We start from the raw sequence: 16,594 nt of genomic DNA, 5'->3' as shown, positions 1-16,594 counted from the left end.
ATTAGGCAACCAAAGTGTCACAATCACTACGAAGAAAGCTGGTCAACATCCAAAATGAAGTTTACGTGCCATGGATAAGCTTTGCTAAACCTCTTGTCATGATTGACAGACCGCGAACTGTCAATCACATCATAGCCACGCCCTAAAACACCCCCTGCTTTATCGCCGATTTTAAAATCAACGAGACCATAATTCAAAAAATGAACATCATTCTGTGTTGCAGAAGACTTAAAACTAGCGATTGAGACCATAAACTCATTATGAAGAGGTTTACTGAGGTAATAAATCAAGTGAGAAGTGGGTCACTTTCTCATAGACTTCTACAGAAACTGACCTCCTTTTGCAACCGCACGTGTCGCCCCCTGCTGGAATCCAGATAGAATGCAGCTTTAAGGCACTTCCGCATTTGCAGCACTTTGCCAAACCGGATGAGCTGTCCACTAATATATACAGTCTATGGTCTGGAGCTTAGCGCCGCCCAAGACGATTGTGATTGGTTTAAAGAAATGCAAACAGACCTTACTCCACAGAGCTGTGGAGATAGAGCTGGCAATCAGACAATTCCGCTTCCAACCTGTAGGGGGACCGAAGAGGAAAAGTGCTTTGGTACCTACTAGAAAAAGGTGCTGGTTGACAAGTAGCTAATGCTAATGCTTGGTCTATAACGTTAGCCAATTCTTGGTGGGTAACATAAGATTGCGACATCGTTCAACACGCTCAGTTATTTTTAGTATGATTGGTTAACAATTCTGGGCTAACCAACGAATTCAACAGTAATGTTAACTGTATATTAGGACGACTAATCTACGTAATGGTAATTTAGCCAGCTAGCACACCCATGTCTGTCTGCCTCACTCTCCCGGCGCTGCAAAGCTTCAGTGACATCCACAGTCAGCCCCCAGCCAGCTAGCAGCCAGCCACTATCATTACAGCAATCCAAACCTGGTCAGCACTTAACTCCGGTGCTAAGGACGCTAACGGCAGTTTACTGCACCATCGGGAAACAGACCCAGACACCCGAATCAGAACAGTGGCTATTCGTAACGTTACACCTCCTCTTTACAGTTAGCTAAATCTAATGTGAGTTCAGATGGTGATATACAGTACCTAGGATAGTACATATTGGTTCAAGTGCCTGTTTGATTTTAAATTACAAAACTGTGGATTTTAATGAAGTTTGGTAGAGGCCCGTTACGAAAGAGGAATAATGAATATACTGTCTATTGTGAAATGTGGTTCTACTAATTCTGATAACTTTTCCTTGAAATGTAAACATTCTGTTGCTCTTTTGTAACTCAGTGACCTCAGCTTCCTATTCTATTCTTACTTTCTTTCCTCTTGTACTGCTGACCAGAGTGACTATATATATTAAGGAACATGTTTAAGTGCACTTGACAGAAAAGGTTCTGACTTTGGTATTTTCAAAAAAGAGCTTCAGTTCTCAGTGTGGACATGTGTTTTGCTTAGTCTGGATCACCATACAAGCAAAAGGAAGTTGTACAGATTCCTGATTTTCTCTCCAGAGTACAGCTGAAAGTGTGACTTATGAGAAAAAATCCTAACAAATAAAGAGGACTTTTCTTACTTGTCTTGATAAAGGCCTGCCACACTCAGATACTGAAACAAGTGTTTAGTAAAGTAATTTCTTACGAATACAAACATTCTGAGTGCATGTAAGGCATGTCTGATCTGGCCACCGTGACTCAAGATTACCAGAAGGCAGCCTCTCCACTTCCTGCATTGAAGTCCACATGGATTTCACAATAACTATGAGCTCAAACAGCAAATGGATTTCCAAGGCATTGTATCATTGGCTACTTTTAAAGGGAGTGTTTACTGCAGGGCGTAACTTGACACTGTAACTCTTTCAGTTTTATTCTTACCCCTTATTTCCTTCACATTAAATTCATTCCGTGTGCAAGATCCATGACAACCAGTCAGACATCCTCATGTAAGTATTTTAAATTAATCCTTGTAAAAATGCCTCAGGAGTCAAGAATATTCCCTTTCCTTATTATTTTGGCAGTGAATGAACTGATAATTCTTTTTACTAATTCTTTTTTTTAAACAGGTATGAAGTGTAATAAGTGGACGTTTCGGATGTCTTGTCTATGATGACAGCACTAAGTCAATGAGGGCTTGCTGACAAGTTTATATTAAAGGAATAACAGCTGATCCCAAATGGTCCTTGTAAAGGGGATTATGATGATCCCATGGTTATTACTGGTCTCACTGTTCTGCAAGAGCACACAGGATGGAAATGGCCAAGAAAGTGGTGAGTGCGTCTTTTACATGTCATTTAGCTGACGCTTTTATCCAAAGCGACTTACAATTGCTATATATGTCAGAGGTAACACACCTCTGGAGCAACTAGGGGTTAAGTGTCTTGCTCGGGGACACGTTGGTTGATGTATTGCAGTGGGAATCGAACCCAGGTCTCCCACACCAAAGGCATTTGTCATATCCAATGCTAGGAATAACAGCATTAGATATGCTTTACAGCTGAGACTATACTGTATTAATAGTATAAGAATGTTTCCATATTTCCATGCAAATTTAAAATGCAAATTACATTGTATTTTAAAGAAGACAATGGTCTCTATACTTTACATTTACTGTAGATCATGGATGTATTATGCAGCCTATTTACTGTGATTATAATTAGAATTGTTTAAACCCAATTTTTGGTTCTGATAGTAATTTTTCAAAATGTTTTCATAACATGTACTGGCATGCTATTGGCAATATGAATAGATAGCCTGCGGTATATTTAAAGGTCCTATGACATGGTGCTCTTTTGATGCTTTTATATAGGCCTCAGTGGTCCCCTAATACTGTATCTGAAGTCTCTTTTATATAGACCTTAGTGGTCCCCTAATACTGTATCTGAAGTCTCTTTTATATAGACATTAGTGGTCCCCTAATACTGTATCTGAAGTCTCTTTTATGTAGGCCTTAGTGGTCCCTAATACTGTATATGAAGTCTCTTTTATATAGACCTTAGTGGTCCCCTAATACTGTATAGGAAGTCTCTTTTATATAGACCTTAGTGGTCCCTAATACTGTATCTGAAGTCTCTTTTATATAGACCTTAGTGGTCCCCTAATACTGTATATGAAGTCTCTTTTATATAGACCTTAGTGGTCCCTAATACTGTATATGAAGTCTCTTTTATATAGACCTTAGTGGTCCCCTAATACTGTATCTGAAGTCTCTTTTATATAGACCTTAGTGGTCCCTACTGTATCTGAAGTCTCTTTTAAATAGGCCTTAGTGGTCCCCTAATACTGTATCTGAAGTCTCTTTTATATAGACCTTAGTGGTCCCCTAATACTGTATCTGAAGTCTCTTTTATATAGACCTTAGTGGTCCCCTAATACTGTATCTGAAGTCTCTTTTATATAGACCTTAGTGGTCCCCTAATACTGTATCTGAAGTCTCTTTTATATAGACCTTAGTGGTCCCCTAATACTGTATCTAAATTCTCTTTTATATAGACCTTAGTGGTCCCCTAATACTGTATCTGAAGTCTCTTGTCCCCTAATACTGTATCTGAAGTCTCTTTTATATAGACCTTAGTGGTCCCCTAATACTGTATCTGAAGTCTCTTTTATATAGACCTTAGTGGTCCCCTAATACTGTATCTGAAGTCTCTTTTATGTAGGCCTTAGTGGTCCCCTAATACTGTATCTGAAGTCTCTTTTATATAGACCTTAGTGGTCCCCTAATACTGTATATGAAGTCTCTTTTATATAGACCTTAGTGGTCCCTAATACTGTATCTGAAGTCTCTTTTATATAGACCTTAGTGGTCCCCTAATGCTGTATATGAAGTCTCTTTTATATAGACCTTAGTGGTCCCCTAATACTGTATCTGAAGTCTCTTTTATATAGACCTTAGTGGTCCCTAATACTGTATCTGAAGTCTCTTTTAAATAGGCCTTAGTGGTCCCCTAATACTGTATCTGAAGTCTCTTTTATATAGACCTTAGTGGTCCCCTAATACTGTATCTGAAGTCTCTTTTTATAGACCTTAGTGGTCCCCTAATACTGTATCTGAAGTCTCTTTTATATAGACCTTAGTGGTCCCCTAATACTGTATCTGAAGTCTCTTTATACAGTGCCTTAGAAAGTATTCGGCCCCTTGAACTTTTCGACCTTTTGCCACATTTCGGCCTCAAACATAAAGATATAAACTGTAATTTTTGTGAAGAATCAACAACAAGTGGGACACAATCATGAAGTGGAAGAAATTATTGGATATTTCAAACCTTTTAAACAAATAAAAACTGAAATATTAGTGCAAAATTATTCAGCCCTTAAGTTAATACTTTGTAGCGCCACCTTTTGCTGCGATTACAGCTGTAATCGGCAGGGTATGTCTCTATCAGTTTTGCACATCGAGAGACTGACATTTTCTCCTCCTTGCAAAACACTCGAGCTCAGTGAGGTTGGATGGAGAGCGTTTGTAACAGCAGTTAGTTCTTCCACAGATCTGATTGATTCAGGTCTGACTTTGACTTGGCCATTCTAAACCTGATATGTTTATTTGTGAACCATTCCATTGTAGATTTTGCTTTATGTTTTGGATCATTGTCTTGTTGGAAGACAAATCTATCCCAGTCTCAGGTCTTTGCAGACTCCATCAGGTTTCTCCAGAATGGTCTGTATTTGGCTCCATCCATCTTCCCATCAATTTTAACCATCTTCCCTGTCCTGCTGAAAAAGCCAACCATGATGCTGCACCACCATGTTTGACAGTGGGGATGGTGCGTTCAGGGTGATGAGCTGTGTTGCTTTACCAAACATAACGTTTTGCATTGTCAAAATTGATTTTGTTTATCTGACCACAGCACCTTCTCCACATGTTTGGTGTGTCCCAGGTGGCTTTTGGCAAATTTAAACGACACTTTTATGATATTTAAAATGGCTTCTTGCCACTCTTCCATAAAGGCCAGATTTGTGCAGTATAGACTATTGTTGCTATGCAGAGTCTCCCACTACTGTAGATCTCTGCAGTTATCCAGAGTGATCATGGGCCTCTTACTGATCTCTGATATCTCTATTGTATGAGCTGAAAGTTTAGACGCGGTCTTCAATTGTAGTGGTCTGATATCTTCCACATATTATCTTACAGTTTTGGATGTAAAGCTTGGGAAATTTTTGTATCAACGGCTTTAAACTTACACAGTATCTATGCCTGGTGTGTTCCTTGTTCTTCATGATGCTCTCTGCGCTTTAAACGGACCTCTGAGACTATCACAGAGCAGGTGCATTTATAGAGACTTGATTACACACATGGATTCTATTTATCATCATTAGTATTTAGGTCAACATGGATCATTCAGAGATCCTCACTAACTCTGGGAGAGTTTGCTGCACTGAAAGGGTGAATAATTTTACTTCATTTTATTTGTTAAAAAGTTTGAAACAATGAATTTGTTCACTTATAATTGACACTTGTTGTATTCTTCACAAAATTACATTTATATCTTTATGTTTGAGGCCTGAAATGTGGCAAAAGGTCGAAACGTTCAAGGGGGCCGAATACTTTCGCAAGGCACTGTATAGACCTTAGTGGTCCCCTAATACTGTATCTAAAGTCTCTTTTATATAGACCTTAGTGGTCCCCTAATACTGTATCTGAAGTCTCTTGTCCCCTAATACTGTATCTGAAGTCTCTTTTATATAGACCTTAGTGGTCCCCTAATACTGTATCTGAAGTCTCTTTTATATAGACGAAATTCAGCCTTGGTGCAGAATTACAGCCACTAGAACCAGTCCCACAATGAGCTTTCCTTAGGATGTGCCATTTCTGTGTCTGTAGCTGTAAATGCTATTGAGGAGGAGAAAGGGGGGGGGGGGCAATGTGGAGGGTGGGGGTGTGGCCTTGACCAACTGCCATACTTCACTTGTTTGCAAGCCATGAGGGCCAAATGGTCTGGGCAGGCAAAGCAGATGTGACAGTACGTGGTAATGACACTCGAAGAATTTTTAAATTTCCAACAATGCCACTTGGGATAGGCCCAAGACCTTTAAATTACACAGGTTTGTTTACCAAATTACGGGTCAGAAACAGTAAAGTAATTAAAGCTGTAAGCAGCGATGGACGGGCCCTCGCACCTCTGTGCGCGTCGGGGTTACTGGCGTACGCCGCTCCTTGCGACCGTGCATTTGCGCGGCACTCAGACACCGCAAATCGTCACCAATGAAAAAGAAACTTCCAGCTGAGTTGAATGATACCTCACACAAGACTCTACGTCATACAGTTCATTAGTTATAAAAGGGGGCGTGGCTAAAGTTTAGAGGGCAGTCCAAACCATGACCAATGAATAAGGAAGTCTCTGCGGAGTTCAATGATACCTCACACGAGGGTATACCTTAAACGGTTCAAATGCTATGAAAGGGGGCATGGCTTAAGCATAGGGGGTGGGCCAAACCATCACCAATGAAGAAGGAACTCTCTGCTGAGTTCAATGATACCTTACACAAGGGTCTACCTTAAACGGTTCAAATGTTATGTTATATTATAGGGGCCGGCTCAGTATCACCACACATTATAAGTTTCATGTAAATCGGATGATGTTTGTCATATAAGGCGCATTTCCTGTTACCAGCGGGGGGCGCTATGACCAAAAGTCAATTTTGGCCTGTAGGTGTCCTCAGGCCTGGACCCTTGTCAATCGTGACAAATGTCGGGCAGATAGGACAACGTACACTCAAGTTACAACAAATTCTTTGTTCATCGCTAAACACTCAAAATGGCAGCCACGCCACGCCCACACCGTCTGACGAAAAGTTTTTCTTTTAATAACTTTTCATCGTTAAGGTGTTGAAATGTTACAGTCCATCGGATGAAATCTCTAGGAGGAGTTCGTTAAAGTATAGCACCTTGACTTTTAGTCCTACTTGCTGTTGCCACTAGGGGGCGCTATGACTTTAAGTAAATATCGGCCGTTATTTGTCCTCAGGGTTGGACTCTTATGAATCCTGAAAAGTTTCGAGCCAGTTGGACAACGTACACTCGAGTTACAGCCACTTCCTGTTTTGATGGCGAAACGCACAAAATGGACGCCTCGCCAAGGCCACGCCCTATGACGAAAAGTTTTTCTTTTAACAACTTTTCATCTTTAACGTCTTAAGATGGCACAGACCGAGTTTGAAGTTGATCGGATGAAATCTCTAGGAGGAGTTCGTTAAAGTACGACGTGGAAATGACCAAAATCGCACTAATTTCAAACTTCGAAATCAAAATGGCGGACTTCCTGTTGGGTTTAGGGTATGGCTCTAATGAAGTTTTTTGTACATCTTGACATGTTACATATGTGTACCAAGTTTCGTGAGTCTACGTTAAACGCACTGCAGGGGCTCAATTTCTTTAACTTTGTAGGGGGCGCTAGCGAGCCATTTTTGTGCGCCTATTCCCAAAACCCTTAAAATACGTAAATGTTCACCAGACTTTATGTGACCACCAATTTTGGTGAGTTTTTGAATATGTTAAGCCCCTCAAAAAGGCAATTCATTTGCAGAAAAAAATAATTCCTTCAGTTTTAATAGCGCCTTTGGCGGCGCCTAATTATAGAAATATACAATTTTATTTTTATATATGTTAAAAATAGCAACCTCTTTTCTATTAAAAAGCATGTCATGGATATTGGAAAACAAAACACAATTCAAATCAAACTACCATGCATAGTTAAAGCAAGCAAAATCAACCAAAATCAACACCAGCAATATGTACAACAATTAATATACAGTATTTACATAAAACAATATTTGTAATGTCAACCTTAGGCTGTACCCAAAGATCAGTAGCCTACTAGTTATCTGGACTTTCAAAAGCTTAGGTAAGTTACCTACAACGGCCACCCAGTGTAGCCTGATGTGTATAGTTCATAACCAACCGTAGAGAGGAGGCGGTATTTAATCCAGAAGAGACCTTATCGGTCCTGGACAGGCCGTTGAAGGATTTTATACCGATGACCGGTCTGGTCCTAAAAAGGCCAGACTTGATCTGACTCCAGTTCTATGGTCACTACACCCTGAATAGTGTTCGTTTACTGGTAGATCAGAGGAATAAGACTCAGGATTCGTTCAGTTAAAGTTATAACAAGCTTTAGTGAAGAATGATATTGCAATCTACAATTACGTGTACACGGATCAGATACTTCAATACAGGTCTATCTTTCACCTAGCAAACAGACAAAGATTCCCCCAGCATCTGATGCCGGCTAAGTTAAGATACTCTCTATTTATCCATTTCTGTCCCATCTTCTGGCGATGCTGTCATCAGTTTGGATCCAGTCCAGATCTTCTGGCTCCAGCCGGCTCCTAACGATATGTACCGCAAGGTGCATGTGTTTTTCCTCCAGAATATAAGGTAGATAATAGTAGATTTGTCCTCATCTCAATGTTAGCATGCTAACATTTGCTAATTAATGTTCAGGTTTATCAGTGAGGTGTATGGAAGTAAACTGCAGACTGTTGTCAATGCTAACAGTTAAAGGCAGTTGGACATCTGTTGTCTGAAAGGGGTATAATGGAAATAGAATTAGTTTTGCAGGTATTTGGTCATAAAACATAGGGATCACCCCAGGCCCGTATTAAGACAATGTGGTGCCCCTGGGCACTATACCTCAAAGGTATAATATATAGGTAAATAATATAACAATTTACAGAAAATATTGTTTAAACTTGTGTCATGTGTTGCCCCCCCACTGGTTGTGAATGGTTGGTGCCCCTGGATCACCCACAGGAAAACCACCAATTACCCGGAGGCTTGCAGCAAGTAGGCCTAGCTGCTTCACCCTCCTCTGCCTGCTGCCTCTCTCTCTCTCTCTCTCTCTCTCTCTCTCTCTCTCTCCCTCGTCTGCTTTTCATCCCTATACTCTTGCTCAAATGAATACGGGAGGCCATCGAACTATAATGACCTCATCCACATTCTCGAAAACATTTAAATATTGAGGCACTGAACTGAAAATCTTTTAGATAAAATCTATAATTTTTCTAGGGTGTTTTCACATACAATCCTCTTTAAACAAACCAAAAGGTGGACCAACAGAAAACTGACTTTTTGTGTTCACATTGTGGGTTGATGAAAGAGGATTCAGTTCTCTTTCTGGTCCACTTTATCTCTGATGAGGCCTCAGTTTTCTTTTTGTTCACATTACGCAGTTTATTCCCATTTTATCGCGTGTGTCCATGTACTTTTGATTATTTGATTTGATTCGATTAGATTAGATAACACTTTATGTGTACATGGAAATTTGTCTTGCAATACAAGCTCCAACAATTACAACACAACAACCTAAATCAAAGAGCTAAAAACATAGAGGCATCAGTAAAAACATAAATAGATACTTATTTAATATGAGGGGGGCCCTGTCCTGCAATAGATGAAAGTGAAAGTGTGGGGGGGGACTATCACTTCTTTGCCCTCCTGTGTTGATTCAGCAGAGATATTATCTAAGTTTCCATCTACTTGTCAATCGAATTATCTAAAGTTCGGTAAAAAAAACTCATGCGAATAAAGCTGGTGAAAGTGTGTTTCCATCCAACGGCTTTAAAGCGAATAAAAACCTGTGCGTAATGACGTCACATGCTGTTTTGTGATTAAATTGGTATATCAAATTGATTTGAGACATTTTAAGGTGTTTCCATTCATTTTTGCACTGAATCGCCCAACATTTCAAGCAAACTTTTGCGAACAAAGTTTTGCTAGACAAAAGTAGTAATTGTTGTTAATATTAGAAGCCGAGGAAGCTCCGATGGGCCTTTGGCCGAGAATCTGATCCAGCTCATCAAAAAGGTGGAACTTGCCTTTTAGTTCCCCTCCGGCACCGCTGCGAGACAACTCTCTTTTTTGAGACATGTATTGCTGTTTGAGCCCCTTCCATTTACTCCGGAGGACATCCCACGGCTTGTCCTAACCTTTGTTGGCCATTTCCTTCGCGAGTTCCTGATAAATTATGGCATTTCTTAGATTTTTGCTATTTAAAATAGCCGTTATATTTTGCTCGTAAATTAAATTCAAAAAGTCTCTTGTCTCCTCGTTCTATGGAGGACATATTTATTCATAATTCAAATAGAAAGTCCAAAGAGAAATTGAAAGTCCAAAGAGAAAACAAAGCAAGATCAAATTAAAAATATTATTATTGACTTTTGAATTTCAATTTAACATTGGCTTTTAATTTTCATTTAATATTTGGCTTTTGAATTTCAATTTAACATTGGCTTTTAATTTTCATTTAATATTTGGCTTTTGAATTTCAATTTAACATTGGCTTTTAATTTTCATTTAATATTTGGCATTTCAATTTCCATTTAACATTGCCTTTTCGTTTGGACTTGACACATGTCAATGTAAATGAGGGCGGGCAGCGCGGAAAGGCTGGTGGGAGGGTCTGAAATGAAAGGGGTGCAGAGGCACCTTATGAACAGCAGGGGGAGCAGACTGCTGGGGAGCATCTGTCTGCAGCTTCAGGCTTGATGGCCTCTTATTTCACATGATAGAAAATGATGATGTAGGCTAAACACAAACGACATTTCATGCAACAACAGTGAAGTTTTCATGTAGTTACTATAATTGGGCCCGTGTTAGTGAGGACTAGATTAGGACTGTATTTAAAGCTGATTCTGGTTCCCAATTTCGCCCCAGGTGTGTCTGTTTAAAACACAGACGGAGACAACTTCTCTCTTTTGATGTTTTATTTAATTAAGCAACAGTAGAAACATGGGTGTGGGTAGCTCTGCTACGTGTGTTTGTGTGTGGTCAGATTTCGAGGACGCACACACACACACAATCTCAACAGGATAGTCATCGTCCGAACTGCGACCTCTCCTTTTTCTTTCTCTCACTTTTTTCCGGGTGGTGCGGCGGGGTGTGGTGCGCGTTTAATACTGTAGCTATCTGATTGGATGGCCTTTTGTACAGCCCGTGTTTTTTTTCAGACTTCCAGCTGACAGCGGTGTCTGTGAGCATCACTGGCGGCCAGCAGGGAGGCGATCCCGGCCGCCACCAGCTGGCTGTCCCGTCAGACTGAAGCTTCTGACGACATCGGAGAAAATGTGCAGTTGGCCATCAACGTTTGTAAAACTGGCCATATTCAAACTCTACACAGTTAATTTATCGCATAAAAAAAGTCTCAGAAGTGAATTTAGTGGTGAAAAAGCAGATGAAAATTGTAAAAAGTTTCCACTTGTTTGCTGCTGCTACTACTGCAAACTCCCGATCTAGATTATAGAATCGATTGCTTTTTTATAAAACAGCCAGCTGGTGGCGGCCGGGATCGCCTCCCTGCTGGCCGGCCAGTGATGCTTACAGACACCGCTGTTAGCTGGAAGTCTGAAAAAGTACACGGGCTGTACAAAAGGCTGTCAATCAGGAGTGATTGTTGTGAGTAGCCTACAAGTTGGAGAATAGCGCGGACACGCACCTCACACCGCGCGCACCACCCGGAGAAAAAAGTGAGAGAAAGAAAAAGGAGAGGTCGCAGTTTGGACGATGACTATCAGGTTGAGATTGTGTGTGTGTGAGTGTGTGTGTGTGTGTGTGTGTGCGTCCTCAAAATCTGACCACACACAAACACACGTAGCAGAGCTACCCACACCCATGTTTCTACTGTTGCTTAATTAAATAAAAAATCAAAAGAGAGAAGTTGTCTGAGTCCGTGTTTTAAACAGACACACCTGGGGCGAAGTTGGGAACCAGAATCAGCTTTAAATACAGTTCTAATCTAGTCCTCACTAACACGGGCCCAATTATAGTAACTACATGAAAACTTCACTGTTGTTGCATGAAATGTTTGTGTTTAGCCTACATCATCATTTTCTATCATGTGAAATAAGAGGCCATCAAGCCTGAAGCTGCAGACAGATGCTCCCCAGCAGAATGCTCCTCCTGCTGTTCATAAGGTACCTCTGCACCCCTTTCATTTCAGACCCTCCCATCAGCCTTTGGGCCACGCCTCCTCATTTACATTGACATGTGTCAAGTCCAAACGAAAAGGCAATGTTAAATGGAAATGGAAATTGAGATGCCAAATATTAAATGAAAATTAAAAGCCAATGTTAAATTGAAATTCAAAAGCCAAATATTAAATGAAAATTAAAAGCCAATGTTAAATTGAAATTCAAAAGCCAAATATTAAATTCAAAAGCCAAAGCCAAATGGAAAATTAAAAAAATAATAATATTTTTAATTTGATCTTGCTTTGTTTTCTCTTTGGACTTTCAATTTCTCTTTGGACTTTCAATTTGAATTATGAATAAATATTTCCTCCATATCGTTCGTCCACTTCCATCTGTCTTTGTTGACACCTGTCACGTGTGCAAACAGAGTGGAAATACTGGGCGGAAATTAATTAAAACTTCTTCGTTTTGTGGCGGGTTGCAACCATAAAATGACCTAAAACTTAATCGCAATTCATTAATTTATTCGGCAAATAACGTTTCCATCAGCGTTTATCGCATAAGCCGTATATCGATCAAGAGAAAATCCGATGAGACCGAACGTATTTCCTTTGAGTCGATATTCATGAAATTCTATAGAATTTTACTGTTTCCATAAGGCATTTTTCATTCGATATCACTTAATACGGATAAAAACGTGTGGATGGAAACAAAGCTACTGACAGAGGAACAAATGAGTGTTTATATTTGTTCTTTCTGCAGTCTGGGACTCTATAGCGCCTCCCAGAGGGCAGGAGTTGGTACTCCCCATGCAACACATGGGAAGAGTACTGGGAGATTTTGTCCGCCAGTCTGACGGTGTGCAGGACGTGGCTTTCAGTGAACGCATTCTTCACTGAGTGTCCCACCAATTTGGAACAGATTCCCAGGAGCTGTAGAATCCTGGCCATCAGATGAGCTGAGAGGCCCCCCCAAACCACACTGCGCCTCCATACTGCAGGATGCTTTGAATTGTTGACACAAAGAAAAGAGACAGGATTTTGCTGCTCGCTCTGAATGACCTAAGTCTCCTTAAAAAGTATATTCTCTGCTGTACTTTGCTGCAGATATAGTCTACATGATAGGTCCAGGAAAGGTCACTGTCCACGTGCACTCCAGGGTATTTGAACGATGATTTTTGTTTTATTGTTTGATTGTGAATGGTTATTGGTGTAGTGTGGCAATGTGGCTCACGAGAGGTGCCGAAGATAATCTCCTCAGTTTTCTGTGTATTGAGGATGAGGGCAGGGGCGGATCTAGATAAATATTTCTGGGGTGGCGAGAGGGGGGCAGGAATTTTTGAGGGGTGGCAACATATGTCAGACGTATATTTACTGAATTTAATCAGTTATCACAGTTTGATGAGAAATAGTATGTACACACTACAAAAGGGCACAGGCTGCCATTTACAAACTCATCCAGACAAACTTCATCTCATGCAATCAATGTCCTGCATTTGGGGTTTCATTTGAAACAGTTCATATTAGGAATAAGTGACCGTACAATGTGATCTCACTTAATAGGAGATATAGAAGTATGATAGAAGTAAGGGGCATTATCACAGGAAAGGCATTAAGTTAAGACCCAGGTGATGAGAGGCAGATGTGTGATAGGGGAAGCAAACTGTTTTGGACTGTGTCAGAGAGGAAGCCTTGCAGACAGCATTTGTACAAAATTAGGAACTGTCATTGATTAGTTCTAACCATCAGACTGTGTTAACACACTAACATTTTAGCCTGGGAGAGTATTTTTAGGTTCATTTGTTTATTTTTTGTTTTATTTATATATTTTTTTATTTTTTATATTTAATCTGAGCAATAGATCTAAAATACATTCTACACAAAATATAAAAACTCATCTCCCCATCTCATCAAACTTTCACACTGACAACTTTCCCTAATTATTCAAGAGAGATCTGGAGACAAAAACTGAATATGCTACCTTTCCTCTTCATTTCTTTACGATTCAAAGTAACGATGTTTTCATTGACAGACGTTGAATCAATATTAGCTTTTGTAGCCTACTTTACACAGAACAAACATCAGACCCTAAGTAATATTGTATAGTTGGCAAAATAACGTTCTTCAACCGGATTTTTATCATCTCAAAATCAGCATCGCAACTATGCTAGCACTGTACTTTCGTTATAATTTCATCTCTTGATAGATGTTAATCCGTTTTGACCTCTTTCCTCCTGTGTCTCCAGTCATCGCGACTCCTGGCTCCCTCGCTTAGCGCCACTCAGTTTTCCAAACAAAACAGGCTCTCTCCGCTCTGGCGTCATCTTATGCTGCATTCACTGTAGTCGGACATTGGAGACGCACGCTCGTAAATTGTCAAATTGGCCATAACTTTTACCGTAATTTGTTGCTGCCAACTGGGGTGTGTTGAAGTAAAAAGTTAAAACTATGCTTACGTTTTGAAAACAATGTACTTTAAGGTAAAAAATGTAACTTAAAAAATGTAAACTGTTGTGTAACTGAGTGAAGGAATGTTTCAATACTGATTAAGCCTAATCAGCATTTGTCTGGCTCACACCTTCTCAAGCTTCTAAAGAATTGATTAGGACATTGCTGTTATTTAGCATAAATGTAAAAGCGCTAGAAGACTTATTGTTTAAACAACTTTGAGAGCCATCCCCTGTTGAGCCAGACGTGATTAAGACAAACGAGTATTGCTGTAGTTTGGAAACAATTGACACCGTCTCGGTAAGATCCTGTGACCGGGTGTAGCCTCAAGACACTGATTGGGAACGTACACCTTTGCTTTTGAGAGACATCTGACCAATAAGGGGAAGATTTCATTTTGAGGAACCACCCAAGTGGAGGGAATAAATGTGTGATCCGGGGACGATCTCAGGACTGTTTTTATGTAACTCCCCAAGGAGAAGCATGAGAACAGTCCGCTGTCAGCTGCAGTGTAACATTTATGTTTTGACTGTCGTTTTCATGTTGTTTTATTAAACCTTTTTGCTTAACTTTCAATTCGACCCCAGCCTCTCCTCCTTCCTCCAGAAATCAGAACGAACACGTCTTTTAGATAGATCTAACAGGTGGCAGCAGGGGTGGCAAGGCTTTCTTTTAGGGTGGCAGTTGCCACCCTATGCCACCCCGGTAGATCCGCCCCTGGATGAGGGCATTTAGTTCACACCACTTTACCAGATTATTTACATAGAGGTCAGCCCCCTCTCCCTCCTTCATCAGAGCTACCAGTGCAGTCTCATCAGAAAATTTGATGATATGGTGTTTGCGTGCAAAGGTAACACAGTCGTTGGTATAGAGTGTGAAGAGCAGAGGAGAGCTAACACATCCTTGTGGGGCACCCCAGCTGGTTGTGTTGGACGCGCCACTGCGTTGCGGTCCTATTGAAGACCATAGCTTTCAATTTAACTGAAAAACATAGTGTTCCTGTGCGTTGTAGACAGTTGCTGTTTGATTTGTTCTTCGTTCCATATCTGGAGAAGTGCAGTAGTTTCATCCTCTGACCAAACTATTGCTCGTCCTGTCTCGGTAGCTTTAGCAGCAGCCATGGCTCTAGTAGCATCGTTTGTTTGTTTTTCGAGCATCCCACGTGTGCTTTGGCTACGGCAAGCCCAGAGGGCTAAAATACATTGGCAAAAGGATAAACGAACCTGAACCCCAGAGAACCGCAACGCAGACTTGAAGCGAACCGTACTCAGAACACCTCCCGAGGAGGTCTGAGTACGGTTCGCTCCAGAGGGGCCTGAGTCCCTTTTTAGTGTTCACATATACGCAAAAAATGCTGACTAATAGTACCCTTTAAGTTTACTTGACAAAAAGTTACCTTCATGCGGCGATGACCGTTAAGTTTAGGCACCAAAACGACTAGCTAAGATTAGAAAAAAGATTGTGGTTTGGGTTAAAACAACTGTCTCCAGTTGTACTCCCGGGACACAAACACCCTTGTTCCCCCGTTTGGTGGGTGAAAGTCATGTGTTTTCGTGAGGACATGAACTCCACTCCATCGCTTGAAAGCACTGCGTTTTATCACCCAGACGTCCATCCTAACCTAAACGGTGATTCACACTCTTATAAATAAGCAGTCAATGTGGTGTATAAAGCATCAAATACGTGGAATACATACAAATTACAGTGCATTACTTTTTGTAGCGATGTGATAAGGACGGTGCTGTAAAATGCACTATGATTATTTTCCTCAGGTGTCCTGCATTGTGGAGCTCAGAATCTGAAACTAACCAACTCCAGTCAGATGATCCTGTTAACATGGGAAGACACGCCTTCATGCTCTGCAGTACAGGATGTGCTGATCTATGAGCTGGAGGTTCTCATAGCGGACAAGAAAGAACATTATGTAAGTGTTTATTTGCATTACACCAACGTTGCTGACTTCCGTGACAATAACCTCAGCTTCTGGAGTAGCCAAACAAACGCACCACTAATTTGGTTATGGAAATGTTTTAGGATGAAGTTGCTGTGACACCTGACCAGATAGGATCTTCTCACTCCTGGAACTGGACGTCATATTTGGCATTGGAGTGTGCTTCCCATTCAGTGAGGCTCAGGTCCCGATACAAAAACCACACAAGCCAATGGAATCAAGAGACTCTTCCTGGTTAATATTCATTTAACTTCCCTCCATGTTTTGATAATCAAAAACATTCGAGC

At 40.6% G+C, this 16,594-nt stretch overlaps 1 protein-coding gene across 1 annotated transcript in view; it reads left to right on the top strand.

Moving 5' to 3' along the window:
• The first annotated feature begins 656 nt into the window (after positions 1 to 656).
• Positions 657 to 16,594, top strand: part of LOC120546063 (leukemia inhibitory factor receptor-like) — a 30,367-nt gene continuing 14,429 nt past the window's right edge. The window contains exons 1-4 of the mRNA XM_039780821.1: positions 657 to 1,951; positions 2,072 to 2,275; positions 16,129 to 16,280; positions 16,391 to 16,541. Of these exons, the coding sequence (XP_039636755.1) occupies positions 2,182 to 2,275; positions 16,129 to 16,280; positions 16,391 to 16,541 (397 nt within the window). The 5' untranslated portion in view covers positions 657 to 1,951; positions 2,072 to 2,181. The remainder of the gene's footprint in view (positions 1,952 to 2,071; positions 2,276 to 16,128; positions 16,281 to 16,390; positions 16,542 to 16,594) is intronic.

This window comes from Perca fluviatilis, chromosome 17 (genome assembly GCF_010015445.1).
Source record: "Perca fluviatilis chromosome 17, GENO_Pfluv_1.0, whole genome shotgun sequence".
Lineage (NCBI taxonomy): Eukaryota > Metazoa > Chordata > Actinopteri > Perciformes > Percidae > Perca > Perca fluviatilis.
Note: the sequence above shows the minus strand (reverse complement) of the source record. Positions and strands in the feature narration are given on the sequence as shown.